The following is a 26590-nucleotide window of genomic DNA, read 5'->3' as shown; positions in this document are numbered from 1 at the left end:
GATTCTCCGAGCAAGGTTGCACATGACCCAGGTGCTTTTTTGCCAAATATGCAATGTTTTTTTTTTTCGGAGACGTTTCTTGAAATCAATTTTTGCTTTTTAGAGGAAAAAAAAGGAGCCATTGTTGAACTGCTAGCATGGAAACTTAGCATCCTGTTTTCACTGGAAATACATTTTTAAAAATGATGCAGCCAATATTTTTTTAAAGGAGATTTCAGCAGACATGGCTGATACTATTTCCAACAAGGTTTTGATATTTTGTTGTTGTTGAAGTGGCACCCAGGACATGGGGAAAAATCAGTTTTGTTGGTATTCAATCCCGTTTTTCCCCTGTAAATATGTGCCTGATGTAACAAATTACAAGCCAAGCAAGCAAGCGTGCTTCCCTTTCCAGACTGCAACTGAAACATCAGTAAATGTCACTCTTCCTTAAGATTTTGAATCCAGGGCTCTCTGATCTCCAATGGATTTGGTTGTAAAAGCACGAAGAAAACCCAGGGATACAGAGAATTACATCTTACAGCTCCTTTAATCTTTCATATCGAGGTTTTAATCCAAGTCACTAAGTTGCATGCATGAAACAAAGAGTATGCAACATTTCAACATAGGGTCCTTCCAAACCAAGGCTGTCCAATCTTGGCAACTTTAAGACCTGTGGATTTCAACTCACAGAATTCACAAAGATCACTGGAAGACTTCCAGAAGGCACTTTGATCTTGCTGAAGATTATGTGACATATAAATAAAACAGCTCTAGTTCCAAACCATGTTCTGCTCACCCTGTTTGGCCTAACCAGCTTCTGTGCCAGTTGATTACTGACTTTCTGTATCTTAATCGCCTCTCTTTCCCTTACACTGTCTTGTTTTTAAGTGAGGGCAGTCAGATTGCTGGAAGAAGTGTTATCTAGAACAGCAGTCGCCAACCTTTGTGGCTTGGCGGCTTGGCTGAGGAAGGAGGGGGCAAACTGGACCATACAAGTGGGCTGATGCATGCACAGCTCGATTTGTGCCAAGTGGTCAGCCAGTGCATCCAAGTGCCCGCTGCTCACACAAGCTGAGTTGCGCATGCCCATGTGCAGCCCAATTCCAAATAGGTCCAGCAGTGGACCATGGCCTGGGGATTGGGGACCCCTGATCTAGAACATGTTTGGGTCTTTTTCCAATTCCCTAGAGCAGACTTCCCTAACCTTTCTGGCTTTGCGGGGGGGAGGGGGGAGGGGGAGAAGGAATGGCAAGCGCACACACACACACACACACACACACACACACAAAATTTCCTTGAACCTAATAGTGGACCGGGCCCAGGGGTTGGGGACCCCTGCCCTAGAGCAGTGATGGCAAACCTTTTAGAGACTGAGTGCCCAAACTGCAACCCAAAACCCACATGTATTATCAGGTGCTGGGTGGGTGTGGCCCATTGGGTGGGTATGGCTGCAGTGGTAATGGCAGACTGGGTGGGACTAAAAAGTTCAATCTATTCCAACTTTGCGAGAACTTTTTTTTCCCCGCGAGAAGTTGAAATTGATTGATTTTTATTATTTTTTTGGACACGGTGGTGGAGGCCTAAAGCAAAAAGGATTTATAAAACCCAGCTGAAGGACTAGGACTAGGCGACGGTGCACATGCCCAGAGAGGGCTCTGCGTGCCACCTGTGCCATAGGTTTGCCACCACGGCCCTAGAGCATAATGCACTTTCCTGCACCCTTCCCTCTTTCAGTTATCCCATTTCTCAAGATCTAGAGAAGAATCTTCAGATGGGCTCCTCCGAACAAGATGTACAAATTATTTCTTTATATACACTTCATAATGTTTATTATGGATGGTTTATGGTCCAGTTCTGGGAATTAATGGGGCCCAAATTAAGGCAGACAGAACCAACAGGCTAGAGACAATCTTAATATAAAAACATCAGTTGCAAACACTTTTCCTCTTTGTGCATACTCATGAAGGGGAAAGGGGGCGGGGGGGGACAGAGTGCAAGATGTATTAAATGTAAATTCTTCATTGAATACTATCACACGGCAAGTTAGGATGCAGATTTATTTTCCTTTGTTAAAATAACAGGGAATTTCCCAAAGCCTATTCCCCTACTGCCTGCTACAGAAAATAATTCTGCAAGGAAACAGGATGGATTGTCCTACCATTTTCCCGGACAGTCACTCCAGGTTACAAGAAACGCATTTGGCCTCCCCGAGGCTCGGCAGTTCTGAATAGGACAGTGAGGTACTATATTTCTGTGGTACTGTGTCTTCTGGTACATACTGGAAGTCTCTTAGAAAAAGAATGGAACAGCGGGATGAGAGGAGAAGTCATATAAAATCAAACACTGTCTGGCCAATGGGAGATAGCAAAAGTTAGCAAGATATCAAAACATGCAAACACCATTGAGAGATGATCCATCTGTACAAGTCTACATGCCTAAGAGGCACCGATAGAAACACAGGACTTGGCTTGTGTTCTTTGTTTTTCATTCTTTTCAGGGTTTTGTTAAAAAGTATGTTTTTTCCTCGTGGTGGTGGTGGTGTTTTTATTTAAAAAAAAATTAAAAATAAAAACGGTCTTCAGACAGACTACTGAAAACAGCTCTTGAGAGTAGAGCACTTTCTTCCTCAAGAGTCACCTTACGGAAGAGTTCAGAAAGGGTCAAATATTGACCAATAAATGGCTTTTGTCTGCTTCATAATCTCAACTGGGGGCTTTTAGCATGGAGACGGGTGGTGGTGGTGTGTGTGTTGGGGAAGCTTCCTCATTCGGCTGGTTTGGTTACCAAGGAGAGCGGCTGGGCCTGCAACATAGCCAGGGCTGCCTGAGAAGATGGAATGGCTGCAAAAGTCGGAGGCGTAGTCAGAAGAGCCGTGGGGGGCATAGAGGTGAAGGGCAGAGCCCTGGAGAGGAGAGGTGACTGGCTGGTGAGGCTTGAGGAAGAGGAAGACGCCTTGCTGGGCAGGAAAGACGCCGAGTGCAGAGACAGCTGGGCCCTGGCTTCGGGTTTGGTGGTCAAGGAGAGGGGCTGTGCTTGCTCAGAGTGGGTGGCGGCGGGGGCTGCCGGCGATGCCAAGGCAGTGGAAGGAGTAGCTGGAGAATCTAGCATGCTGCCGTGAGAGGACGCAGGGCTGTCACAGGACTTGTCAGCGGACAGGTATGGCACGCAGGGCTTCTTGCTCTTCAAAGCCATTGGATCTGTTAATAACAAGGGGGGGGCAGAGGTGTATTGATCCCTTCGTTTGCTCCTACTTTTCACCAGAGGTGAAATTATTCCAGTCTATTTCAATTCTGGTTAAAGCTGGTTAGGCTAAAGAGAGCATGGCTAAAGACTGAGCCTTAAAACTATGTGGTTCCAAATCTACCATCCTTATGTCAGCGTTTCCCAACCTTAGGAACTTGAAGATGCGTGGACTTCAACTCCCAGAATTCCCCAGCCAGCATAGCTGGCTGGGGAATTCTGGGAGTTGAAGTCCACGCATCTTCAAGTTCCTAAGGTTGGGAAACGCTGCCTTATGTCAATGGCAGATGTCGTTTTTTTTCCTAGCCAAGTAGGGGGAAAGGGCTGAAACGATTAAAAGCAGATTGTTTCCTTGGTTGACAAAAGCATTTATTTTGAAAGCAGCCATTCCCAGTAAGCACTGCAGTTAGGGCCATATCAAAGCCACAGCACCAGAAGTATTATTCTCCTAGTGCCGACTGTCCGGAAGCCATCTTACGCTCTCTTTGAATTTTGCTTTTAGGAACCAACAACATAGTGTTAAATTTCTTCCCACCCCCATCAACATCTGCTTCTCTTTATAATCCTTGACGCCATTTTGAAATTCCTATCCAGATTAAGAAGTTAGGTTTCTTAATACATTTACACGTCACCCAATTAGGAGAGACACTGTAAAAAAGGACAAATAATAGCAATTTTGATCTGCCCACTTCCTCTCACTTGAGGGATGGGTAGGTGGGATAATGCTGTTACACTCATTCAGGTCCAGACGGATGGATTAGGATCAGATTGACCAAGTGGCAATGATACGTACTTCCTGTTTCCTGGATGTGTTGCTGAGTTTGTTTCTCTCTTTTTCTTTTCTTTTTTTTCCCCTGAAAAGGACAAATTTACCCAGTCAGAATTACATTGTAGAATTATTTAAAAACTTACTATACTTAAGTTAGATAAATGCCACGCAAAACAATTTTATTTGAATAAGTCACTGTACACTGTGGGGTTGGGTTTTTTTTTTGGTCATTTGTAATTTATGGTGAAGAAGACTGCCATAATAAAAAGATGTTCATCCAATTAAATACATTTGCTTTCATAAACTCATTGAAAACCAACTATCTAGTTGTTTATAATTATTAACTGAACAGAAATACATTCTGGGTAAATTAAATTCTCAAGATTAAAAAAAGTCTCAAACCTCTATGAAATGTCAAGGAACAAAAAACAGATATGCTAACTCTGGCTGCAAATTTTATTTGGGGAAAATAAAGCAAAAGCACAGAAAATTGGGGGCTTCGTAATGAGATGCTCTGGTATGTATTATTTGGCCATTCTGAGAATTTTATTCTTTATTGACTTTACTGCAGATATGATGACCACAAAAAATTTCCAGTAAGCAACAAATAAAGGCAAATGTTGAGACAGCAAGCAAAAATGCTTTCTCAAAAGAGATTAACTAATTCTTCATCGTTTTAAATATCTTAATTTGCCCAAATAAGGGATTATTAGGATTTGTTGTTGTGAATTTTGCACACTATAACCTTATGATTAATTTTAATCAATTCCTACTGGATCCTTCCTCAATCCCCCTTAAATCTTTTTAGAAATGCATAGGAAAACAGTCACTGAATATTCAGAAGTCAATTGCAGCTAATTGAGTCTCTCACTATTCCCTGCTGGAGTTGGTTACTCCCAGCTTTTAACATTGCTATTTCTTTGTGTTTTCCTCACATACTTCTGGTTGTTTATGTAGATGATCAGGCTGAGCAGAGGGAGGGCTCAAATGCATCATCAGTCATGAGTTCTTGCGCACCCACAAAAGATCTAAGTCCAGCTCACTTTGAATGCTTTAATTCCTGCTCATTTCACTTGACCATTAGTAGCACAGATTCTTGTAGAGAGCTTAAGCCTGCAATAAATCTTTATACTCATTTGAACTGCCTGATTCTCCTGATTTCTCCATCGTTTGACAGTTTACAACTCAACTCTGAAGACAATTCTGAAAATTGAACCCTAAATTACCTACAGTACAGTGGGTTGTGAATCTGTAGATGCAGAGTTCAGATCCCAGAATTTGGATGATGGTTATGACTACTAGAAGTACCATTACTGAAGTATACATATCTGCAATTAAGACTTACATAATTATCTCGGGCAGACCAAGTGGGGTAGAGTTGAGAATGAAGCTGTCGTTCCTTCCGTGCTAACTCATAGTATTTGGCTTGCTCTTCACGGGACAATGAATGCCACTGAAGCAAAGAAAAATATATTGTAGTCTGAACATGGAATAAAACTTTTAAATTATCATTGAAATTATGGTCCTCTTTTTTTACAAAAGAACTCAAATGTTGATTTTATCATTCCAACGTTGTATTGAGAAAATAATTGAAGGCACATGCATAATTGTAGCAACTTAAAGCTACAAACTAAGCTGCCGGCATCAAGCTCCCTGCGCCCTGTGCGTTCCCACAGAGAGGGCCTCCTCAGGGTGCCACCGATCAGAGAATGTCGATTGGTGGCCCCCAGGGGGAGATCCTTCTCTGTGGGCGCTCCGGAGCTGTGGAATCAGCTACCGGTAGAGCTCCGGATGGCGCCCGACCTTCGCTCCTTTCGTCGCGATCTCAAGACATTTTTGTTTGTACAAGCTGGCCTAGCCTGATGGGGATCGGTGGGGTTGTTTTATCTTTGGTTTTTTAATTTTATCTCGGGGTTTTTTAGAATTGTACCTCTATTGTTTTTAATTAGGGCAATTGTTTAATCTCCTTTTAATGTTTGTATTTGCTATTTTATTCTGCCCTGTGAACCGCCCTGAGTCCTCAGGGAGAAGGGCGGTATATAAATGTTATTAAATTAAAATTAAATTAAATTAAACTTTAACTGCTTAGTTCAAGTCAATGTTAAGGAAGTTAAAATTTCTTTTCCTCTTTCCTCATCAGCCTCTCCCAATGTATTAGGATTGGAAAATCACAACACTGCAGCAACGGGCAACATCAGGCAGAATTACACAGCCTAGATGTATACAAGAATCACCTGTATACAACCTGCCAACTCTTGCTAGCCCAGCACATCTTTCTTACCAAAATAGAAACTATTCTGATTCTATATCCAATGGAAAAAAAGTTGTTCAACCCTATGGTAAACACTCTCTATTATCCATTTTCTTTCTCAGAATGCAGTTTTTCTATCTATCCCTCTTTGCAACCTTGACTCTTGCTCTTATGCATTCTTACCCCATCCACAATATTCTGGCTCTGGAGTTTGATATTGCTTCAGAACAGACATGTGCTAGAGTTTTTGCCATTTTTTTTTTCATTTTTCCTGTTCCTCTAAATGCTTCAAGTCCTCTTTCTCAGCAGACATTCTCTACATAAGCGGTCCCCAACCTTTCTGGCACCAGGGACCATGGAAGAGAATTTTCTCCACGATCTGGAGGGGGGAATGGATAGATCCCGCACATGCAAAGATGAAGCTTTGCTCACTCACCTGCCGCTTGCACGGACTGGTTTCTAGCAGGCCACGGAGGGTTAGGGACTGCTGCTCTACAACCTTTTCTCAGCCATTTTATTTGGATTCCTTAACGTTCACTGATTCTTGGTTTACTCTCCACCCCTAGTCTACTCAGCAAACAAGGTACTCTTTAAGTCCCAAGTGTAAATTTATAACCCCAGACCACTGACAAGATTATTCTATCTGTTTAGGAGATGGGTCTTTAAACTTTCTTAGATTGGCATTGTTAAAAAGCACAAGAACAATACATTAGTCACAACAATCAAATTTTGAATGTACCAGTGTGTCAGTAGCACATGGCTCAAATGGAGAATCAAAAAAGTGTTCTTATACCCGTCTTCCTAGGATCTGGTTGATAGCAGCACTCTCCTTCAACGTACACTCTGCCACAACCTTGGCGCGCATTTCCTTCATGTACAACATGAACGCATTCAGCGGCTTTTTTATATGGGGCTTCTTGTCCTCTTCCTTTTTGACAATAACAGGTGTTTTTCTGGAAGAGCCACATTTTTCATTACAGTCCCATAATTCATGTACCTATCCACTCTCTTTCAACCAACAAGGAGCAGAAAACATGAGGCACACTGAAGAATTATTATTTCTAACAAACTGTCACAGTATTAGAAGTGGTTAGCTGCTTAATGAAGTTTTATTTCACACCATATCTATTGAGACAAAGGTACAGAGGAATACTGTGGAAAGGGCTACACCTAGGACAAAAGCCTTCACTTTCACAGCTGTAAAACCTATGTTTATGGTGTGAAATATTCCACAACTTTACTGGCTGATGGAAGAGGAATAAGATACAGTGCAGAATGTTCTCACAGGATTAACAGTTCATAAGCTATAGTAGTGTAGGGGTGACGTGCACCTGTGTAGAACTTGCAATGAAGACCCAGTTATCTGCTCTATCCAATTTATTCCAGCCATGTTGCCTGTTAACAAAAGCCTGCTACTATTTTACCTAACTTAAGAGAAGTCAAGGTTTCCAACTGGTGTCTAGTTCAACAAACAGAAGATTGTTGTTTCCATTCGTTTAAACAAGTTAGGAAAAGCATGCAGGGCAGAACTTCTGGATTTCTTTCAAAGTCCTTAATAATAGCTCCATTTTCAGAGTCATGTAACAGAAAGGGGAGGTGTGGGAAGGAAGGGGCCCGCAGCTTATAATCAGAGGCATGAGCCATTGCCGAACTGCCTTTTCTGCAGTGATGCTGTGGGGAAATGTTTTTCTCCACACAGCTGGAGGCTCATCTGGCCCTTTTTGAACTTGGCCATTGTTTCTCAAGCCTCCCTCCTCTCACACCAAATCTGGTTCTGTCGTGTTCAGTTTGCGGGGAGTTATTGTGCTAATGCCAGAGCCCTAATCCTTTCGCATAAATTTCTTTCCATCTTTCTACTGGGTTGAAAGAAGAAAAACAATGCACCCCCAAAATATTCGGGGGCGGAGGGTAATTTTATAGTGCACAGTAAGGTTGCATTATCATGAATTTGTAAGGACATACGTGCATCCAAGGACAACGTAAAACATGTTAAGAAATAACAAATGGAGAGCAACTGTTTCCCTATTAGACATCCCATCAACAAAGGCATGCAGGCAGCAGGCAGCTAACCTATTACTTACGAGCTTCCTTCAGGACTCAGGCTGGACTGTGTTGGCTCTTGTTTAACAATAGGCGACACGATGGTGGGGTGTGGGATTCCTGAGGGATGAATTCCATGTGCAGGAGGAGGAACCATGTGAGGAGAAAACCTGCTAGACATCAAACTGAAGCACAAAGGTTGTATGCTGAAAAAATATCCTTCTCACAACTGCAGTATTTTCATCATTATGTATTATCTACTTGTTATTTCTTCATACCCCTTTCCACTTTCCTTCCTTTTCCTATTTCTGTGGCAAGAACAGTTAAAATCTAAGGTCAACAGCAATCACTGACGGCCAACTTATGAACAATCCATTTATTGCGTTAACTGCTAAGGCAGAGAGAACTGCTTGGACAGATTTTGGTTCTTATCTGTATAATCCACATCTTTTAAACAATGCTCAAAGAGAAAATATGCCTATTTTTATTCCTTATTAAAAATTTCTATATTCATTTTGCCTTTTCGGTCAATTAGAAGTCAATTTCTCAAAATTGAGGTCCAAAACGGCAAATTATTGATTCACTGCCCTGAATCATCAAGTGAAAAATGGCAAAAGCATAATCAGAATGATGATTATATAAACCATAAATGTAGAAGGTGGCATAAATGCTCTTCCAAGTGTGTTTTATAGAATCTTAATGGTTCTTTGGGAATTTGATGTAGGTCCCGAGAAAAACTAAAGCCTCCAGGCAAAATGTTCTACTAACAGAATTTTCACTCTTGAACAGGGGTTCAAGGATTTGTTTTTTTTAAAAGGTTGTTTTTTAAAAAATACATAGGTTTAAAGGTTTCAAAAACCCCTGCTTTAGAGTACCAAATACTAAATTAATTCAGCAAAGTTTTCCCCTCTAAATTTTCTTCTAATGTGTGAGCCAGTGGTGGTGAACCTATGGCACACGTGCCAGAGGGGGCACTCAGAGCCCTATCTATGGGCACATGCACCATCACCCCAGACCCTCTTCCCCCCACAGCCCCCTCACCAGCAGCCCCCCCAGAGGGAGATACAGTCATAGCTAACTTGTATCTTGGCCATACTGCATGTTGCCTTTACAAGAATGCTTATTTCTCTCATTAAGAAAAAAAGAATCTCCCCACAAAAGCAAGATATAAGACATAAAGCATGTTCAATTTCTCTTGTGAGTTCTTGACACTGGTTTGACCTGTGATGCACAGATATGGTTTTGCTAGTTCAGAGAGAATTAGACCCAGATTCCCGCTTGAACGCACCTGGACATTGAGGCATTCATAGCCAAGGCAGGATATGGATGTCTAAACCCACCTGGAGGAATGGAATACACTGGCTGTCCTTGCCTGAAAATGGACAAGACAAGTTCTTCTCGTTACAATTGCCAACAAATTATTTTTTTATCCCAAATTACAAAACTTCTCACTTAACTGCTAATATTGTAGGTTCCTAGAAATTATACAATATTTGGTGCTGTATTATTTCTCTATGAGTTCACTGAACATATACAGAATTTATTGTAAGGTACATTTACCTCCTGAGAATCACAATTTTTTTAAAAAAGTTATTATTTGCAAATATTTGTTGCCGTTGTTGTGCTGCAGACCTTCTTCATCATCAAACCCAGATTCCCATTCCTTGACCAATTTCCCCCGTAACTATCATCCCTTGGTAAAATCCCAGATCACGTAAACCTTATCTTAGAAACAAAACCCATAAGATATGGAGTTGATCTGTGGAGATCATGTATGGTTTAATAGTGCAGTTTTAAAACCATTTTTCCACTTAAGGTTCTCTAAATATAAGATGTCCATATTTGGTGTCTCCATTCAGTACATTATAGATGCCCCTTGAAGACCATCCAGAAGCTTCAACTAGTGCAGAATTTGGCAGTATCAGCAATGATGTGCATGTCTCAGTATGTCAATTATATAAGAACTGACTGAATCTTTTCAAATTCTCCTCAAGCTTCCTTGTGATACTATGAATACAATGGAGGTGCTGCATTGTTTATATTGATGAAAACTTTACATTATAGTACAATAATGTATTTTTCTTAAAATATTCCTTATTTATTGAAGTGTTTTTGTGTTATCTGACTGATCACATTAATACAAATCACAAGTAAACTGTAGGAATCCCAACCATATATATGATCGTATGTATCACTCTGAACACTAGAATAAACACAATTGTACATTTCTTTACTCCTCTGTGCTTGCAGGCCTTAGTCATGCAGCAGTATTGGTGACCTTGGGATTGACCAAACATATTTCTGCGGTCTGTTTTGAAGGTAAAAAGAATTTGAGCTTCATAAATAAAGGATGTCACACAGGTGGTATTTCAATGTGGCTGTAATGTGCACCTATGTGTGTTAAATCTCATTCTGACAAAGTAGGAAACTATGCAGAAAAAGTCTCTTGAGCAGGTGAGGTTTTGGCTAACTCAAAAGATTACAGCACCTGTGGCTTCATGAAATTGATTTATTTCAGAAGTAACACGTGTTGGGCTCAAAATCTTTGTACTGAATGAAGACCAACCAGCACTGTAAAGAGAAAAGCAAAAGCAAGAAAGGATATTTAGAGTGGCAATTCCTACTGTGGTACAAGCCATCCCAAAGGATGAGGAATTTGTCCAATGGCACCAGAAGACAATGGATAGTAAGGAGAGAGTTCCGAAGGGTGCGGTGGTCGTGGAATTCCTGATAGTGGAGAAACAATAATATATGTTAAGATACAGTTTCTCACTAACCATTTTTTTCTATTCTAAACTGGAATCCCTACCTCCCCTTTAGTTAGGAACATGTAAATAACTTTTTATTTCCAGTATTCCACAAAATATCTGCTGATAAATTTACATTTTCGTTTTTACTCTCTCCCCCCCCATCTCAATTTATTTATTGTGCTTTTTCTTTTGGCGAGGCCCTCAGAACCTTTAATAGGCTTTGGATAAGATGGTGATTTTTCAACACTCACCTGTCTTTGGGTCAATCTCTGGGGAGAGATGGGAAGGTGGCGACCCTGGTGAAAAGTGGTCATTGCTATAGGTGATGAGGGGTGTCAAAGGGTGCATGTGATGTGGATGTTGAACTACAGGAACTTTGTTTGACTGCAAGAGAAAAGCAAAAAATGTATCTGTAATTAAATGCAGTATTTGCTTCTGTCTTAAAACCATTTATTACCTTAAAAAGAAGGGAAGAGAGGAGAAAAAAACATAATTTGGGATATAAACTTTCTTATTTTATACACATGCACACACATATGGCACAGGCTTAAAATAGATCTAGTCCAGGGGTAGGCAACCGTGGCCCTTTTATGACTTGTGGACTTCAACTCCCTGAATTCCTAAGCCAGCATGGCTAAGCACGGAAACCTCTCCCTTTCCCCTCAGCATGGGTGGCTCAGGAATTCTGGGAGTTGAAGTCCACGAGTCATAAAAGAGCCAAGGTTGCCTACCCCCGATCTAGTACATGAAATAACATTTTCAGTATGGAAAGGGCTATGTGGTTTGCAGTGTGCTTGACTTTTCATCACTCTTTAACTTATCTTTACTATAAAGGTACCAGACACAACAGATCCCTAACAAAACTGCTAGCTTCCTTTCCTTGAAAAAGCTATCCATTTCCCTCCAATTAACTTATTATTAACCCATTATTTTTATGACTTCTGCGTGTACTCAGTGGCCTTTGATAACCACCATTTCCAAAGGTATTTTTAATGACAAAAATATATTCTGACACCTAAATCTGTTCACATGCTAACACTCTGATAAAGGTGCCTGCAAAAAACTACGCTGATGCTCTCCCATCAACATCTGTTCTTCTAAATGATGGATAATTTCTATCTTCAGTACTGTTTCCGACAATTTGATCTGGAACAAACAGTAGGATAACTTCCCTACTCCTTTTTTTTTTAAGGGTATAACACTGGCTGATTTTCAGGGCTCAGATTTTAGCGTTTAGTGGGGTGGCTATTTTTTCACAGTAGTTCAGGATTTTTGAAACTTCCATAAGAATCACCAGCAGTGTTTTCTTAGAGCTCAGTCACTTGTTAATTTTTAGTTTGTTAAATCGGTCCTACCAGTTCACCTCGTGCCACCTGTATTTCACTCAAGTCTTTAAGATAAAGAAATTCAGGGCACTTCTCATTTTCTGAGGTAAAAAAAAGACACAAAAATCAATTTAGTTCATTGGCCATCTCTCTGTTAGTGTGCCTTTTTACTCCTTTACTATCTGTCCATCTCCGTTGCTGGGTTCCTCCTCCTGATAATTTCTTTTACTCTCAACATTCCAGCAGTATGCTCCTCAAAATTATTTTCCAATTGTCTTATCAGCAAATTTATTTTGCCATTCATCTGTACTAATATCTATTTTCATTTTGGCAATATTTCCATTTTTAAAAGGAGCTTTCTTGCTTTTTACGTGCTCCTTGACTATGCTCATAAACAACACCCACGTCCTCTTGGACTAGTTCACACCTCTTTAAAGCTGTCCAAGCCTCCCCTAGTGAAGGGAAGGCCCTCTCATTCCCGCACAAGCTAAGAACTGGATCCAAATGAAAACTCGAAATTACTTCACAAGAGAAGCGCAATATAACATTGGGAGGAATCCGACTAAAGAAGAGGTATAAATAGCTTTCTTATGCCTGGTAGTAAACAGGCACTGTAATTCTTTAACCATTTTGCCTCTATTCTCTAAGATCTAATAATATTTTTCAGGATCATTTGATGCTCACTATTATTAACCCAAGCTAGTTGTGGCCTAATCCATTCATTTTAGGACCGTCGGATCATTTCTGGGGGGGGGGGGGAGAAAGGCTGAAGCTTAATGAACTATTAACTATGGGAAATGGGAAACGAACCTAGAATAAAACCTGCTGAAATTAAGCTGTAGAAACCACATTTGAAGTGCATTGCTATTCCTTGTGTTTGAGTCATTTAACACCAACCACGTTACATTTCCTCAGTGGAGTCAATTTCAGTTCAGGAAAGTCAAAGCAGAATTTCAAAGAAAGTCAACTGATGACTATAGGATAAAAACACCCACAGACACCGGTACACAAATAAGTGATGCCATGATTGACCTTGTAGTGGCATCCCCTTTTCCAATTTCTTGTCTTTCACTTTGAGCTTTTTTTTTAAAAGAAATACAACAAAATGGTTTAATGTTTCAATCTTCTGTGAAACCTTTGATAACCACTTTTGAGTACAGTATACAAGTTAATTTGACTCTATTGTCATTGTCCATGGTGAACGCATGAACAATGTATTATATGGTCAGCCCTCGGGTCATGGCAGTAATTGAGGCATTGCCATCACTACGCATTATCGTTGTAAAGCATGATGTCACATGACTGCACTGCTTAGCAACAGTAATTCTGGGCATCCTGGTTGCTATCGTAACCTTAAGACACGTGGGTTAAACTGGAAGGGAGTTCCAGTGAAGGTGCCATGGGGTGGGAGACGCCATATGTAGATGGTGCTGTGGGCAAGAGATAAAACAGGAGAGGCTTACTAGAGTGATTAAGACTTTCCTTGCCAGCTTCCTCATTCACTTTGCTTGGGAAAAACTGTCAGGGAAGGTTGCAAATAGAAGTCACATGACCATGGCTCCCTGCAATGTTGTAAACATGAGCTGAACATCCAAGGGCCCGGATTGTGATCATGTGACAGCGGAGGTGCTGAAATGGTGTTGCAACTTTCAGCAGTCGCTGAACAAATGGATATAAGCTGAGGACTGCATGTAGCTTTACAGATGTTAACGCTCAATATTAGATATTCGTGAAAGCTGTGTTTGGCAAGTCATTCCCGCTAAGAATTTTTAAGATTCTCATTTCAGTTACAAAGAAAAGAGAAGAGAAGAGAAGAGAAGAGAAGAGAAGAGAAGAGAAGAGAAGAGAAGAGAAGAGAAGAGAAGAGAAGATGGAAGGGATCTTGGAGGTCTTCTAGTCCAGCCCCCTGCTCAAACAGGAGAACCTATACCCGTGGTGGCGAACCTATGGCACGTGTGCCGCAGGTGGCACGCAGAGCCCTCTCTGTGGGCACGCACGCCATTATCCCAGTCCTAGGCCTTCAGCTGAGTTTTATAAAACCTTTTTGCTTTAGGCCGCCACTGCTGTGTGCAAAAAAAAAAAAGGTTCAATCAAGTTCAACTTCTCGCGGGGGAAAAAAGATCTCACAAAGTTGGAATTGATTGAACTTTTTAGTCCCACCCAGTCTGCCGTTACCACCACAGCCGGCCATGCCCACCCAATGGGCCATGCCCACCCGGCACCCAACGATACTTAAGTGGGTTTTGGGTTGCAGTTTGGGCACTCGGTCTCTAAAAGGTTCGCCATCACTGACCTATACCATCTCAAGTGACTGTCTTGACTCTTAAAAAAAATCTCCGGTGATGGAGTGCCCACGATTTCTGGGAGTAAGCTATTCCACTGGTTAATTGTCTTTACTGTCACAAAGTTGTGTCACGATCTTGCTCTGCCATATAATTTGCTATTTGCTGTATAAACGTTCTCTCAAAAATATTTCATTTTACTTTTTAAATCATAAGGTTATTTCAAATCAATTGCAGCAGTGTAATTTCTGTCATCATGAGTGCTCCGAAAAATCTGAAAAATTTCTTTCAGCATGAATACGCTGGAAGGTCTGAGCTGCACGATACAATGCAGATCAAGGCTGTTCAATCTGAAGTAATGGGGGCGTGGGGAGGAGTTGAAAGATCCCTTTTCAGTTAATTAAGAGTGTAACTGTTTGTCTTAGTTTGCCATTGAAACAAAAGATTCTTCTAGTCACATGTTTTTATGGTGGACTTATGAAAACCTAACTCGAAATTCAAAGCCTGAGGCATAGATATTTTAGACACAGCTGCAAGATATTATGCCTTGAAAATTAATTGTCTCATTTTTCAATGGTTGCTTTTTCTTCAGTTTTTTTCTGCTAAATGCTTCTTTAGGTTAGAACACTTGTGGTACTGATGAAAATGCTCTTCGTAACAAACTAATATCATGTGAGACAGATAACTATCACGCAATAATTTATAAGGAATTATCTTGTTTTATTTTTTTAATTAGAAATTCAAATGTTTATGCCCCACCCTGAATATAAGTCTCAGTAACTCTAAACTAATTGTGCTGAAGGAATATAGATATGTGTATATATCCATAAATAAACCTTCATTTAACCACAACCACAAAGATCTATAAATAAATCACTGGCACTAGGGGGAGAGGGGTAGGGAGGGAGGGAAAGGGGAGGGGGAGGGGGGACTGTTAAAGATAAAATGTATGTTAAAACTTTTCAATAAAAAAAAATAAATAAATCACTGGCACTTACTAAATGGGCAGGAGAGGGAGACCGTGCATCCTTTAGCGTAGCTCCAGCTGGCACATCTAAAAGTGGCCATTTCACCTGAAGATACTGAAAGAAATCAGATTAAAGGAAATAAACAACCCAATGAAAAAATAGTATTTTCCCCAAAAAGCTTAATTGTCCAAGTTTAGTTTAATACAAAGGTTGTTCTTTGTGGGTTATTTTTTAATAATCAGAAATCTCTTCAACGATTGTGGTGTATTTTTAGTCTAACAACAAGATAATATGGTAATTCCTGGGAATTTGGTTCCTCAGCACTGGGTTTCAAACTGCTTTGGTAACCTAAAAATAATAAATTATATAGTTGTTTTTTTCTAGGTTAGCACTAAAGTATATTTCCACCCTAGTTGCTGACATGAATGGGATAGGGAACAATTGATTCAGCAAAATTTAGGCACTAACACTATATACCAAAAGTTATAGGAGCCAACTATTGCCCTGGTTAATTTGTATCTTTAGTTTATCAGTATTCAATAAATATTGATCTATTCTATATCTCAATGGTCTAATTGAGAATACTTTTAGATAAGCCAACTCATTAACATTCAATATGAACTATTTAAAACAAATCCACCATTCTGATTTTAAAAAGTAGCTTTCAAAGCTTAAAGTATGCACAAAGTGACTTTAGGCTGGTTTCACGTTCAAACATAAATATGAACACACACTTTTCTGTAATTTTCTAGCATCAATAACATATATTGGTCTTTATTGCTGGACATAATAAAGCTATTTTGCATTGTATTTCTAGCGGAGAAAGATAAGTATCTCATGCCATTATAGCTGAATACATGTGTCCTGTGAAATGTTGGAGGTTTGAGAATGTGGATTGGATGAGTTGCAGCTGTGCAATGGAATTTCCCTAACACACAAATCTTCATGATGTAAAACAGCTGGAAGGAAATCCCAGCATGCTTTGTTTGGAGGCCGAACAACCAATAATTTAAATGGAAGATTAACCCTTCAACTTAAACAAATTTTTAAATTTCTTCTATTTATTTCAGGTGGGAAATGGTGCATATATGTTGAGAAAACTACAGTCTCTTAAAAAACTTAAGACAACTATTTCTAGACCAAAACAAGACAATTGTAAAAGCATTATTTTTAATCAGACAAGTTGTATTTCCTTTGCCACCTATCCAATTCAAATCATGCAAGCATAATTAACACTGACAATATTTTGGTAGTGGCATGCATGCAAGTTATTTTGCTCTATTTCTGTTTTAGATATTACACGCTTTTAGGACATTTTAGGGCACACATACACAGAAATACTTTAGAACTTTTTTCATCTAATATAGGACAAACTGACATTCTCTCTGTTGAGTGATTGCAAGATTTTCACACAATGAAATATTGTTAAAACCTTTTCAGTAATTTGGAAAGAATAAACTAAGAGCAAAGAATCACAAAATTGACACATATAATACTGTAGTCACATTAGCATCTTTTACAATTTTCAACATGTTTGTGTACGGCAGAAGAAATACAGCAAATGAATAAAGAATACTTTTGGCTGACAGCATATAAAATATTCCACATGCCTGGACAGATTGCCTTGAAAATTACCTTGAAAGTAGAAGGCGTAAAAGACAAACTTTGAACAGATTTGTTCAAAAGAAGACTGAAATACGATCTGGCTGCTCATTTCGTTACCACAATTTAACCACTAAATCGGTATTCCACATTCATATAGATATTTGTTTTACAACGTTTACAATATATCCCAATCTTAATGGATTTTGTATGTTGGATTAGACATTTTAGGGTAAGGAACAAAACATTCCAAAATATTTTGTCTCCAGTCACATCTTCAGAATATTTTTATACTCTTATGCCTTATTCTCTCTACTCTTATTTTTAATTCAGGAGAAAGTATTCCTGTAGGATAAATTCCTAGGTGAGCCCTGTTAAATTACAAAACTGCTACAATTCCTTGCAGACAAACTGAGAAAAAAGTGCCCTTTGGGGCTCAATCACCTTAGTTTGTAGACCGAAGTATCTTAAACTCACAAGAAGCAATTTCTTTAAATGAACCAGGTTCAAAAAAATAACTTGTTTTGTCTCTATTCTTACCTCCACTATGTCCCCCTTAAGTGTAACAACCAGGAATTTTTTGTGTTTGTTTTCCCCAAAAACATTCCGTATGTTGGCTCTATCTATTTATTTATTTATTTATTTATTTATTTATTTATTTATTTATTTATTTTATTGAATTTGTATACCGCCCTATTCCCGTAGGACTCAGGGCGGTTTACAGGGCAGTTAAAACAATGAAATACAAAAATTAAAATCAATTAAAACAATTAAATTAAATTCAAGCCCCAAGAGTAAATCTAAAACCCAGTTAAATTAACAACCCCACAGTCTGGACCAAACAGATCAAAGAGCCAAGTTTTCAGGTCCCGGTGAAATGAGTGAAGGTCGGGGGCAGTCCTAAGTTCTGTGGGTAGTTGGTTAAGCTGTGAAATACTCATTTAAGACTTGGGTTTTGATTAGTTACCTAAGGAGCATCTTGTCTTAGTTTGTATCAACAGACTTTTTAAAAGGATGTAATGAGGTTCTCCACAAGTCCCCCCATCAAAGATAGGTGGCTTTAAAAGGAGAGTTTATTCTATAGTGAATTTCTGAAATTTATGAAATTCCCTTCCTTAGTGAGGCTCAACTGGTACTTACATTAGCATCACTTGAGTGCCAAGTGAAGGCTTTTCTGATTTTCCTCAGGATTTTAATTTGTATTTCAGATTTTGAATGACCTTCTTACCATTGCCTAGTTTGTATGGTTTTTAATTTTGATTTTATTGTCTCTATGTTTTTATTCAGGTTGTATATTTTAATGTATTTTATTGCAGACCACCTAGAATGCAGCTGTTGGGCAGTTCTACATTTTAAAATAAATTTGATAAAAAATAAACAAATCTGGTTCACATTCACACTAACTGCACTGCAAGTTAGGACTTGAAGTAAGAAATGCACCAGGATTCACATTTCAGCTTTAGATGAGCAATAAATTCAGTTGAATTATGGTGAGAAAATTTAATAGTGTTGAATATCCTGTACAAACAATCTAAAACAAATTGTACTGGCAATTTGAGATATATATATTTTTTTGTCCTTCCAAGATGAGGGTTGAGTTTGGAAAGGGTCATTTAGACCTCACAGTCCAGCTCCCTACTCAGTGAAGGAATGCAAATTAAAACAACCACAGGCTGATGACAATCTAGTTTCTACTTGAACACATCCAGTGAAAAACTCCATCCACTATCTCTCAGATAACAGCTTCCAATGTTGAACTGTTACTATCAGGAAATTTTGATCAGGTATTTAATTGAAATCTGCCTTTCTGTAACTTAAATCTGAGAACAGGTCTTGCCCTCCTCTTACATGACATTCACGTATTTAAACTGTACTATCATATCAGTGGCCTCTTCTGAAGATTAGCCATAAACATATCCTAAAGCGTCTCTTCATATGCCTTGATTTTTAGACTCATCATCTTGACTGCTCTTTTTCTGAATTTATTCAAACTTCTCTGAAGCCTTCCTAAAATGGGGTGGATTTGGGGATTTGTACTCAGTTCCCAGTGGATAGACCAAACCCTATGCTCTCTGAGGTCTAGAAAAGATATAGTTAATACTTTCACAGCAGTTTTGAGCTTCTATGGAAAGCAGCTTTGTTTGTTAGCATCCAGCACAAGATTAAGGCCAGATTTCACATTCCTCCTTGGGAGCAGAGCAAGCATTTTAAAATTTAGAGCTACTGCCAATTTTCTTATATATATTTTTTAAAATATGAAAGTATTCTGGATTTTTCCCTTTAGAGATGAGAAGCAAAAATTGGAAGGTGACCAATGAAGAAAGTACCTTTGGACAAAGGAAACAGGATTTGTGAATGCCTGACATGAAACAGGAAGAAAGCTTATCTCATTCCTATAAAACACACAAATAGTCTACTGTAACAGACCGCTTTGTCCACAATGCAGAACTGTTTTTCTTCAGCCTTTTTACATTCTAGCTGTAAAATTCAGCCTCAAAACTTAAAACTGAATGCAGCCAAAACTAACAATACCAGGATAAAAATGAACGAAAATGCACAAGCAAGCATCCTTCCCCCCTAAAGCAAAGGAAAAGACAACTGTCTTTCCAACACTACCGTAACTGGGAGCCAAAAGGATTATTTGCTTCAAAATAACTCCTTTAGGCAGCATTTAAGGAGCAACTCTTATAAACTTGATGAACCTTTACAAAATGTATGCTGGCAGTTATTACAATAAACACTTCATTCATAGAAAACTGGTAGCATCATTCGCAAGTTGAAGCAGCTAGTGTCTAGAAGCTTAAGTTTGGTAGCCTAATTCCTTTTTGTGGGCAAGATCCCATGACATGCGAAACAGAAATGGTGTTGTCCATGAATAAAAGATGTACACATTGGTACTGCAATAATTATAGATTGCGGCCATAAAGTCCTCCAGTTTCTATTTGTTTCCTTACATATATATGTTTGTGTCCGTGCCTGATGGTATGGCCTAGTTCAGGGGTAGGCAACCTTGGCTCTTTTATGACTCGTGGACTTCAACTCCCAGAATTCCTGAGCCAGCACAGCACAGGAATTCTGAGAGTTGAAGTCCACGAGTCATAAAAGAGCCAAGGTTGCCTACCCCTGGCCTAGTTGAAACGTTTGCAAGCAAACAGCCTCAGAGAGCAACAAGAACTCTACAATTCAACTTTGAGGATTCACAGTGGCAGACTCACCGTACTAAGCTTTTGGGGAGGACAGAAAAGACACACACAGAATAAAAGAAGTACATCAAAAAAGGCTGTTTTAAGTTCAAATCTTGTGGCAACTCTTGCCATTCAGATCAGCCCAGTGCTTGATTCCTAACTGAGACTGAATAACATGCAAGGGCAACAGAAGTAAAGCTCAAGATTACAAGTAATCACAATCTGCAATATTTCTTGGCACAGAGAATATGTTATGTTAAAACCAACCACAATATGAATATGATGCAAACACTGTGGTAGGATAATTCCCCACCACCACCACCACGCATATATTTATAAAGAATGTTTTCATCTGACCGGCCAGTGTATCACTCTATAGCAGACATGTCAAACTCGCGACTTCATGTGACGTCGCGTGACGTATCGGAACTTTTCCCCCATTGCCGGCAATGGGGTGGGTGCGGTTTCCTCGTGACACATTCGGCCCGCAGGCCAGCAGTTTAACACCCCTGCTCTATAGTCTTTCAACTATACACTTGCTATTTGTGTTATGTTCATTCTCCATCTCTCTCCCAGACCTAGACTGTAAATATTAAAACAGACTGCAGTTAAATCTTACATATTACAGGATTTCAACTTGGGCTCTAGAACTGTTGTATAGGTTTTCTTCAACCTTGTATCTTCTATATGTGCTGGATTGCAGCTTCTGTTACTCAAAGCTAGTATGACCACTGATTGGTGCTTTACTTCTAGTTGAAGATTATATAATATCATGTCAAGTGCATGTATGTAGCATGAAACTGAGAAGCCCAGCACACATCCCTGCTTCTACTCAGAAACTATTCAACTTTCTAAACTTTTCTTTGCATACTGCAACAGCAACTTTGGATTCTGTCTATGTAACGGATTTCCTACATCAAGTTTCTGAATTTCAAGAGTTATATATACAGCTGCCAACACTTCATAATAGCACTGTGGACAGATATCTAAACTCCCTTTTCCAGCACCAGCGTCAACACTTTCAAAATGGTATTTTCTAATTCTGAATTTGATATGATTTTGTTGCTGTCTCTACTATGGTTAGTCATAGGCAATGACTATTACTACCACACCGGGGTGGTGGTGTGTGTGTAGAGGTTAGACCACACCCCAGAACAAATATTTTAAGACTGTTACTTTTCAGAAAATAATGTGGCATAAGGAAGAAACAATGTGACGGAAGAGCAGAAAACATTGAGTTGCCACTGATTTTCCAAAGCCAGTGCTGAAACTTTGCCCTTTGTGCAGAGCGGCCCAGGACCTGTAATCAGATCCCAGTCTCCAAGGTTCCCGCAACAGCCAATTGAGGAAAAGGCAGGGCGCCAAGGCTGTCATCTGTACAAGGAGTATGTTTGGTATGCAGCTGGCCCCATGACTCCCAACAAGCTAGCTCAATGACCTACAGTACACTCTGGACTGTGAGTACAGTAGTAGAGGTTTCCTAAAGGACTGCCTTTGATCTGCTCTCCAAGACCTGAGATCAAAGCGGCTGCTTAGATTGGGGAACTCCCTGGATCTGGCTGCTGTACAGCTCCAATCTGTTTCCAAACATTGAGTGGTGATGTGAGTTCATTTGCCATTTACTGCAAAGTAATTTTAAAAGGCACCTATAACACACTCGGCATTACTCGGGGCAGCAAGCACTACTCCCATTGGATGACTCAGCTTTCTTGGAACTTCTGAATGGGAGAATGACTGGGAAGGCAAGACAACCTAACATACCTAAATATACACAGAAAAAAATCCTACTAATTAAAAGTCCTGCATGTTGTCATTTTCCAGCTGGTATATCTTACACTCCACCCTTCTCTTCTGCTCGGCACGCTTGGTGACAAAATGGGCTTTCTAATCCATTTTATAAGCAGAGAAACCGCTGTGAACCCGGGTGGTGGTTTCTTTAAAAGCTACGTGAAACTTTCTTTCTTTTTTTTTTTTACTAAGTTTAGAGAACAATACGCAAGGTCGGAGAAATATTCTGAAAACATACAAGGAATGGGAAAGAGAGAGAGAGAGAGAGAGAGAGAGAGAGAGAGAGAGAGAGAGAGAGAGAGAGAGAGAGAGAGAGAGAGAGAGAGAGAGCGCGCTCGGATGGAGTGAATGGCATATTGAAGCTATAAAAGTTTCAAAATGGTTACATTCCAGAGAGATTAGAACAAGCCCTAGTTGCTTGTTACCTTCCTTTTCTTCCTCCTCTCAGCAACTGGGAGAATGAAAAGGATTTTAACTATTTCTCTCCCACATGCTGTTGTGCCACACACACAGTACAATGCATCCTGCTGTCTGCAAATTAACCTGCCATTTGCCAAACAGCTTCTCCTCAGCTGGGGATTAAGATTCACCAATTCATACAACAATCCACCCGGTCTGCAAACCTAAGCCTGAACAATGGAGTATAGAGAGCAGGTCCTGGCATGCCCACATCTGCCATAGTCATTTCAGGAAGGGTCATTACTCTGGGAGAAGAAGCCTGTAGTAAACTAAGAGGAGGAAGGAAAAAGAAAAAGAGAGTTGCTACAGCCAATTAGGAATGATTTTAAAGGCCAGACTTCCTGCCTCTTACAGACACTGCATCTGAACAACGGCAAGCCTCACTTTGCTTTTACAAGTACTTAATACTCTGTGTTGGGTTAACTGTTCATAAAAATCTTTAGCACACATACCAGACAGTATTAAAACTTTAGAACTGCTATCAGTTGCAAATAAGGAGCAATCAGCTTCACAAGGCGTAACCATACATTAAAGCATTTATTAAATAAATATTCAAATTATGGAATGGTCATAACCTAATTTTAAACTATTGAATTTGGACTAAAGTTAAAACATCTGGAAGGTATAAACCAGTGGTGTCAAACGGCCGGGCTGCGGGCCGGATGCATCATGAGGAAACCGCGCTGGCAATGGGGGGAAAGTTCCAGTACGTCACGTGACGTCACGTGACATTGCGACTTTGACATGTCTGGTATAAACTGAAGGAGGATATTACAAGCAATATATGAACTTGAAACCCCCAAATCACAAGATCCAGGATTTAATCTGCAGAGAGAAGTGGTTAAAACCAAATGGATTAACAGACTGTTCCAAAGAATTTAGAATTAATTCACTCCTCATAATCTACCATAATACTATTTCAAAATAATCCATTATACTGATTAGGAGAAGTCTCTGTAGCTAGCTCATAAAACGTAATCCTATTTGTTGATTTTGAGAAGCATTTTGTTGCATGAAATAAGCTTATTTATACAATTCAATGTCAATTTGGGGTGGAGAAATTTTTAAGTATAATATGTGCAAATCATATTATTTCTGTTACATGTTAATATATATTATTATAATATTCAATACTGGAATTTTTTGTAGAATGAAAATATGTAAATTTACTCTTTTTTGTAGAAAATAAACAAATTATATATATATATATATATATATATATATATATATATATATATATATATATATATATATATATATATATATATATATATATATATATATATATATATATACACACACAATATATTAAAAAGCAAACACTTTATGAAAGCTGCCATATTTGCCTAAAAGATTTGGACAAATAATTTAAATATAGCCACATGGATAAGTTTTGAATCCACAGGAAGAACAAATGGTTAATAAGATATATTCAATTACATGTAGGCATTCTTGAATTGAAATGTAATATTATGGATTGTTCTTTCTCTAGAACATAATTGTTTTCCTAAAATCATAATAAACTCTTAGTAAGGAAGGATCAATAAGAATTGAGAAAGTCACAGTTTAATATCATTTGGGTACGGATATTGATTGTACAGATGAGATTATGAAAATTATTTTTGCTGTTATTTATCCAAATATAGTGAGCACTTCATACATTAATAACAAAACATTGTATCAAAGTAGCAAGATTCAGAGCCAAACCGTTATGTCGTTTACTGATGCATTAGCACACTATATAGTAAACTACCAAATAGTAAATATCTTTAAAAAATTGTTTCACTTTGGATATAAAAAGAAAAAAAAGTAATTTAACCATTTGCATACCAAATAAAACCTAAAAACTACTTTTTGAAAACTGGATATAATTTTAGAGCAATCTGTACATTAGCAAGATATCTGAAAAATTATATAAAAACAACTTAAAATCTGGATACTCTCTTTTGGCTACCATTAACTATAATACACAAGTTGAAAATAAAAGAATCATGGAAAGAACAGCCATTTGTCAGAAAAGTCTAAGAAAGATCAGAGGAAAAACAATTTGTGTGCTTTTATAGAAGGTATGAACACGTGAAGAAAAAGAGGAAAATCATATATCACTTTTACAAACCTTCTAGATATTAAATATATAAGAATTAAATATGTTTCAGTTAAAAGTACACTTGAAATTAAACTATTACTCAGAGGCACTTGAAATCATCTTGATAAAAATATAAATGATTCTTAACACCTTTCAGATTTGATTTATATGCAATAAAAGTGCTGAATGCATGACTCCAATATAGAAAATTTCATCTTGAGATATGACCTTATAAATTTATTCCTGAAGATCCAAGTAATTAAAATTAGAAAGGTTTCAGATGATGTCTGGTGACTTTACTTGCTATCCTGAAAGAATATGCTAATTATAAACAGAAAGTAAACTCACTCAGCAGGGATAGCAGTGTATAAAGATGAGATGCACAGCTGGATGAAAAAAAGGGATCTGGAGTTTCAAAGTGCAGAGAGAGAATGCGAATGAATAAAGTTTTATTTCGAAGTAGTTTTATTCCAGATTGGAATGAAAAGAAGTTCAATGTCTTCTTCCATCCTATTCCTTGCTAGAATAATTTAATACCAGATTAGTCATAAAATACATGGATTAATTTATTTTATCATTACTGTTATTTTTTTACTATTCTCTTTATTCACATATAATTAACAACACTTCCAAATATATTCATGAATATATTACAATGAGTTTTTAAAAAGATAACACAACATCCTTGGCAGGCAAGGGCAACAAATGCATGATTCAAGTTTAAGCAACATGAAGAAAATACTATTTAATAATCAATTAAAAATAGATTTAGTTTAATTTGCTTTTAAAACAATACTATGTTTATACAACAATCATCAAAAAATACGTAGCCAATTGTGACACTTTAAAACACCAATTGACAGAATTGATGCTACAAAAGTTAAAAATGCTTTTAAAAAATAAGTGACCCAATGCATTGAAACAATCACATTACAATGAGAAACAAAAGACAGCTTTGTAAATAGAATAAGTAAATTCATGTGGTTGGAAGTAAGCATTCCTGAATCCTAGACTTAGTTTCTTAAGAGCATCTTGAACTGCAGTTTAAAATGAAGTTAACTACTGCAGCTGTTGCAATAAAAATGATTAAAAAAAATTGGCAACGACAAAGTTGCACATTTATGAGCTGCTTCTGTCTGTCTGTCTATCCGATACACTCCATTCATGTAGAAATATTCTATACGATTAAATGATCTGATTTCAGATAGTGTGCAGTCTTCCATGTTTTGTGTGTGATAAAATATTAGTTTCTGAAAGCAAACCAAAAAATTACCAGGCTACATAAAATGGGTAGTTTCACATAGCATGTTCATCTATTTTTATTTATTTATTTTAATTGCATTTATATCCCGCCCTTCTCCAAAGACTCAGGGCGGCTTACAAGCTTAGCAGTAACTTGTTAAACAAGCTATTAATATTCTGAATCACATCTGTAGAAATCTTAACAGATGGATCCCCACATTATGGCTTAGCTGAAAGTATGAATGAATCTCTAAATATAAAAAACATTGTTTTATAATAAAAGTATATTATTTTGTAAAACCAATACCATTTTCTATGAACTTTTATCACTAGCATTTTGGATTAGAGCATTAGTCTAAAAATACGCTGCCCCAAATGTTGTTTCACTACTCCTCACATTCAAATAGAATGTACCTATTAATTCCTTGGACCACCAGGTTTTCATCCCTAATGAAATTCAATGATTAAATAAATATTTGGAAGGTATTGAAAGACAAAACAAAACAAATTCAACAGAATGTATTTAGTCGCCATTTGTTTGTAGATACAACAAGAGAAATCACAGCTCTGCATCTTAATAGCTGTAGGAATTCTAGCAAGGCCCTCTTGTTTAGGAACTGT

At 38.3% G+C, this 26590-nt stretch overlaps 1 protein-coding gene across 2 annotated transcripts in view; it reads right to left on the bottom strand.

Annotated features, from left to right (window-relative positions):
* Nucleotides 1–1708: 1708 nt before the first annotated feature.
* Nucleotides 1709–26590, bottom strand: part of TCF7L1 (transcription factor 7 like 1) — a 77101-nt gene continuing 52219 nt past the window's right edge. For both annotated transcript variants that reach the window (XM_083368653.1, XM_083368652.1), the window contains 9 exons: nucleotides 15638–15721; nucleotides 11284–11416; nucleotides 10907–11009; nucleotides 9571–9654; nucleotides 8324–8467; nucleotides 7036–7195; nucleotides 5337–5444; nucleotides 4016–4076; nucleotides 1709–3179 (listed from right to left, as the gene is read on the bottom strand). In XM_083368653.1, coding sequence (XP_083224779.1) covers nucleotides 2746–3179; nucleotides 4016–4076; nucleotides 5337–5444; nucleotides 7036–7195; nucleotides 8324–8467; nucleotides 9571–9654; nucleotides 10907–11009; nucleotides 11284–11416; nucleotides 15638–15721 — 1311 coding nt within the window. In that variant the 3' untranslated portion in view covers nucleotides 1709–2745. The remainder of the gene's footprint in view (nucleotides 3180–4015; nucleotides 4077–5336; nucleotides 5445–7035; nucleotides 7196–8323; nucleotides 8468–9570; nucleotides 9655–10906; nucleotides 11010–11283; nucleotides 11417–15637; nucleotides 15722–26590) is intronic.

This window comes from Vipera ursinii (genome assembly GCF_947247035.1).
Source record: "Vipera ursinii genome assembly, chromosome: 8".
Lineage (NCBI taxonomy): Eukaryota > Metazoa > Chordata > Lepidosauria > Squamata > Viperidae > Vipera > Vipera ursinii.
Note: the sequence above shows the minus strand (reverse complement) of the source record. Positions and strands in the feature narration are given on the sequence as shown.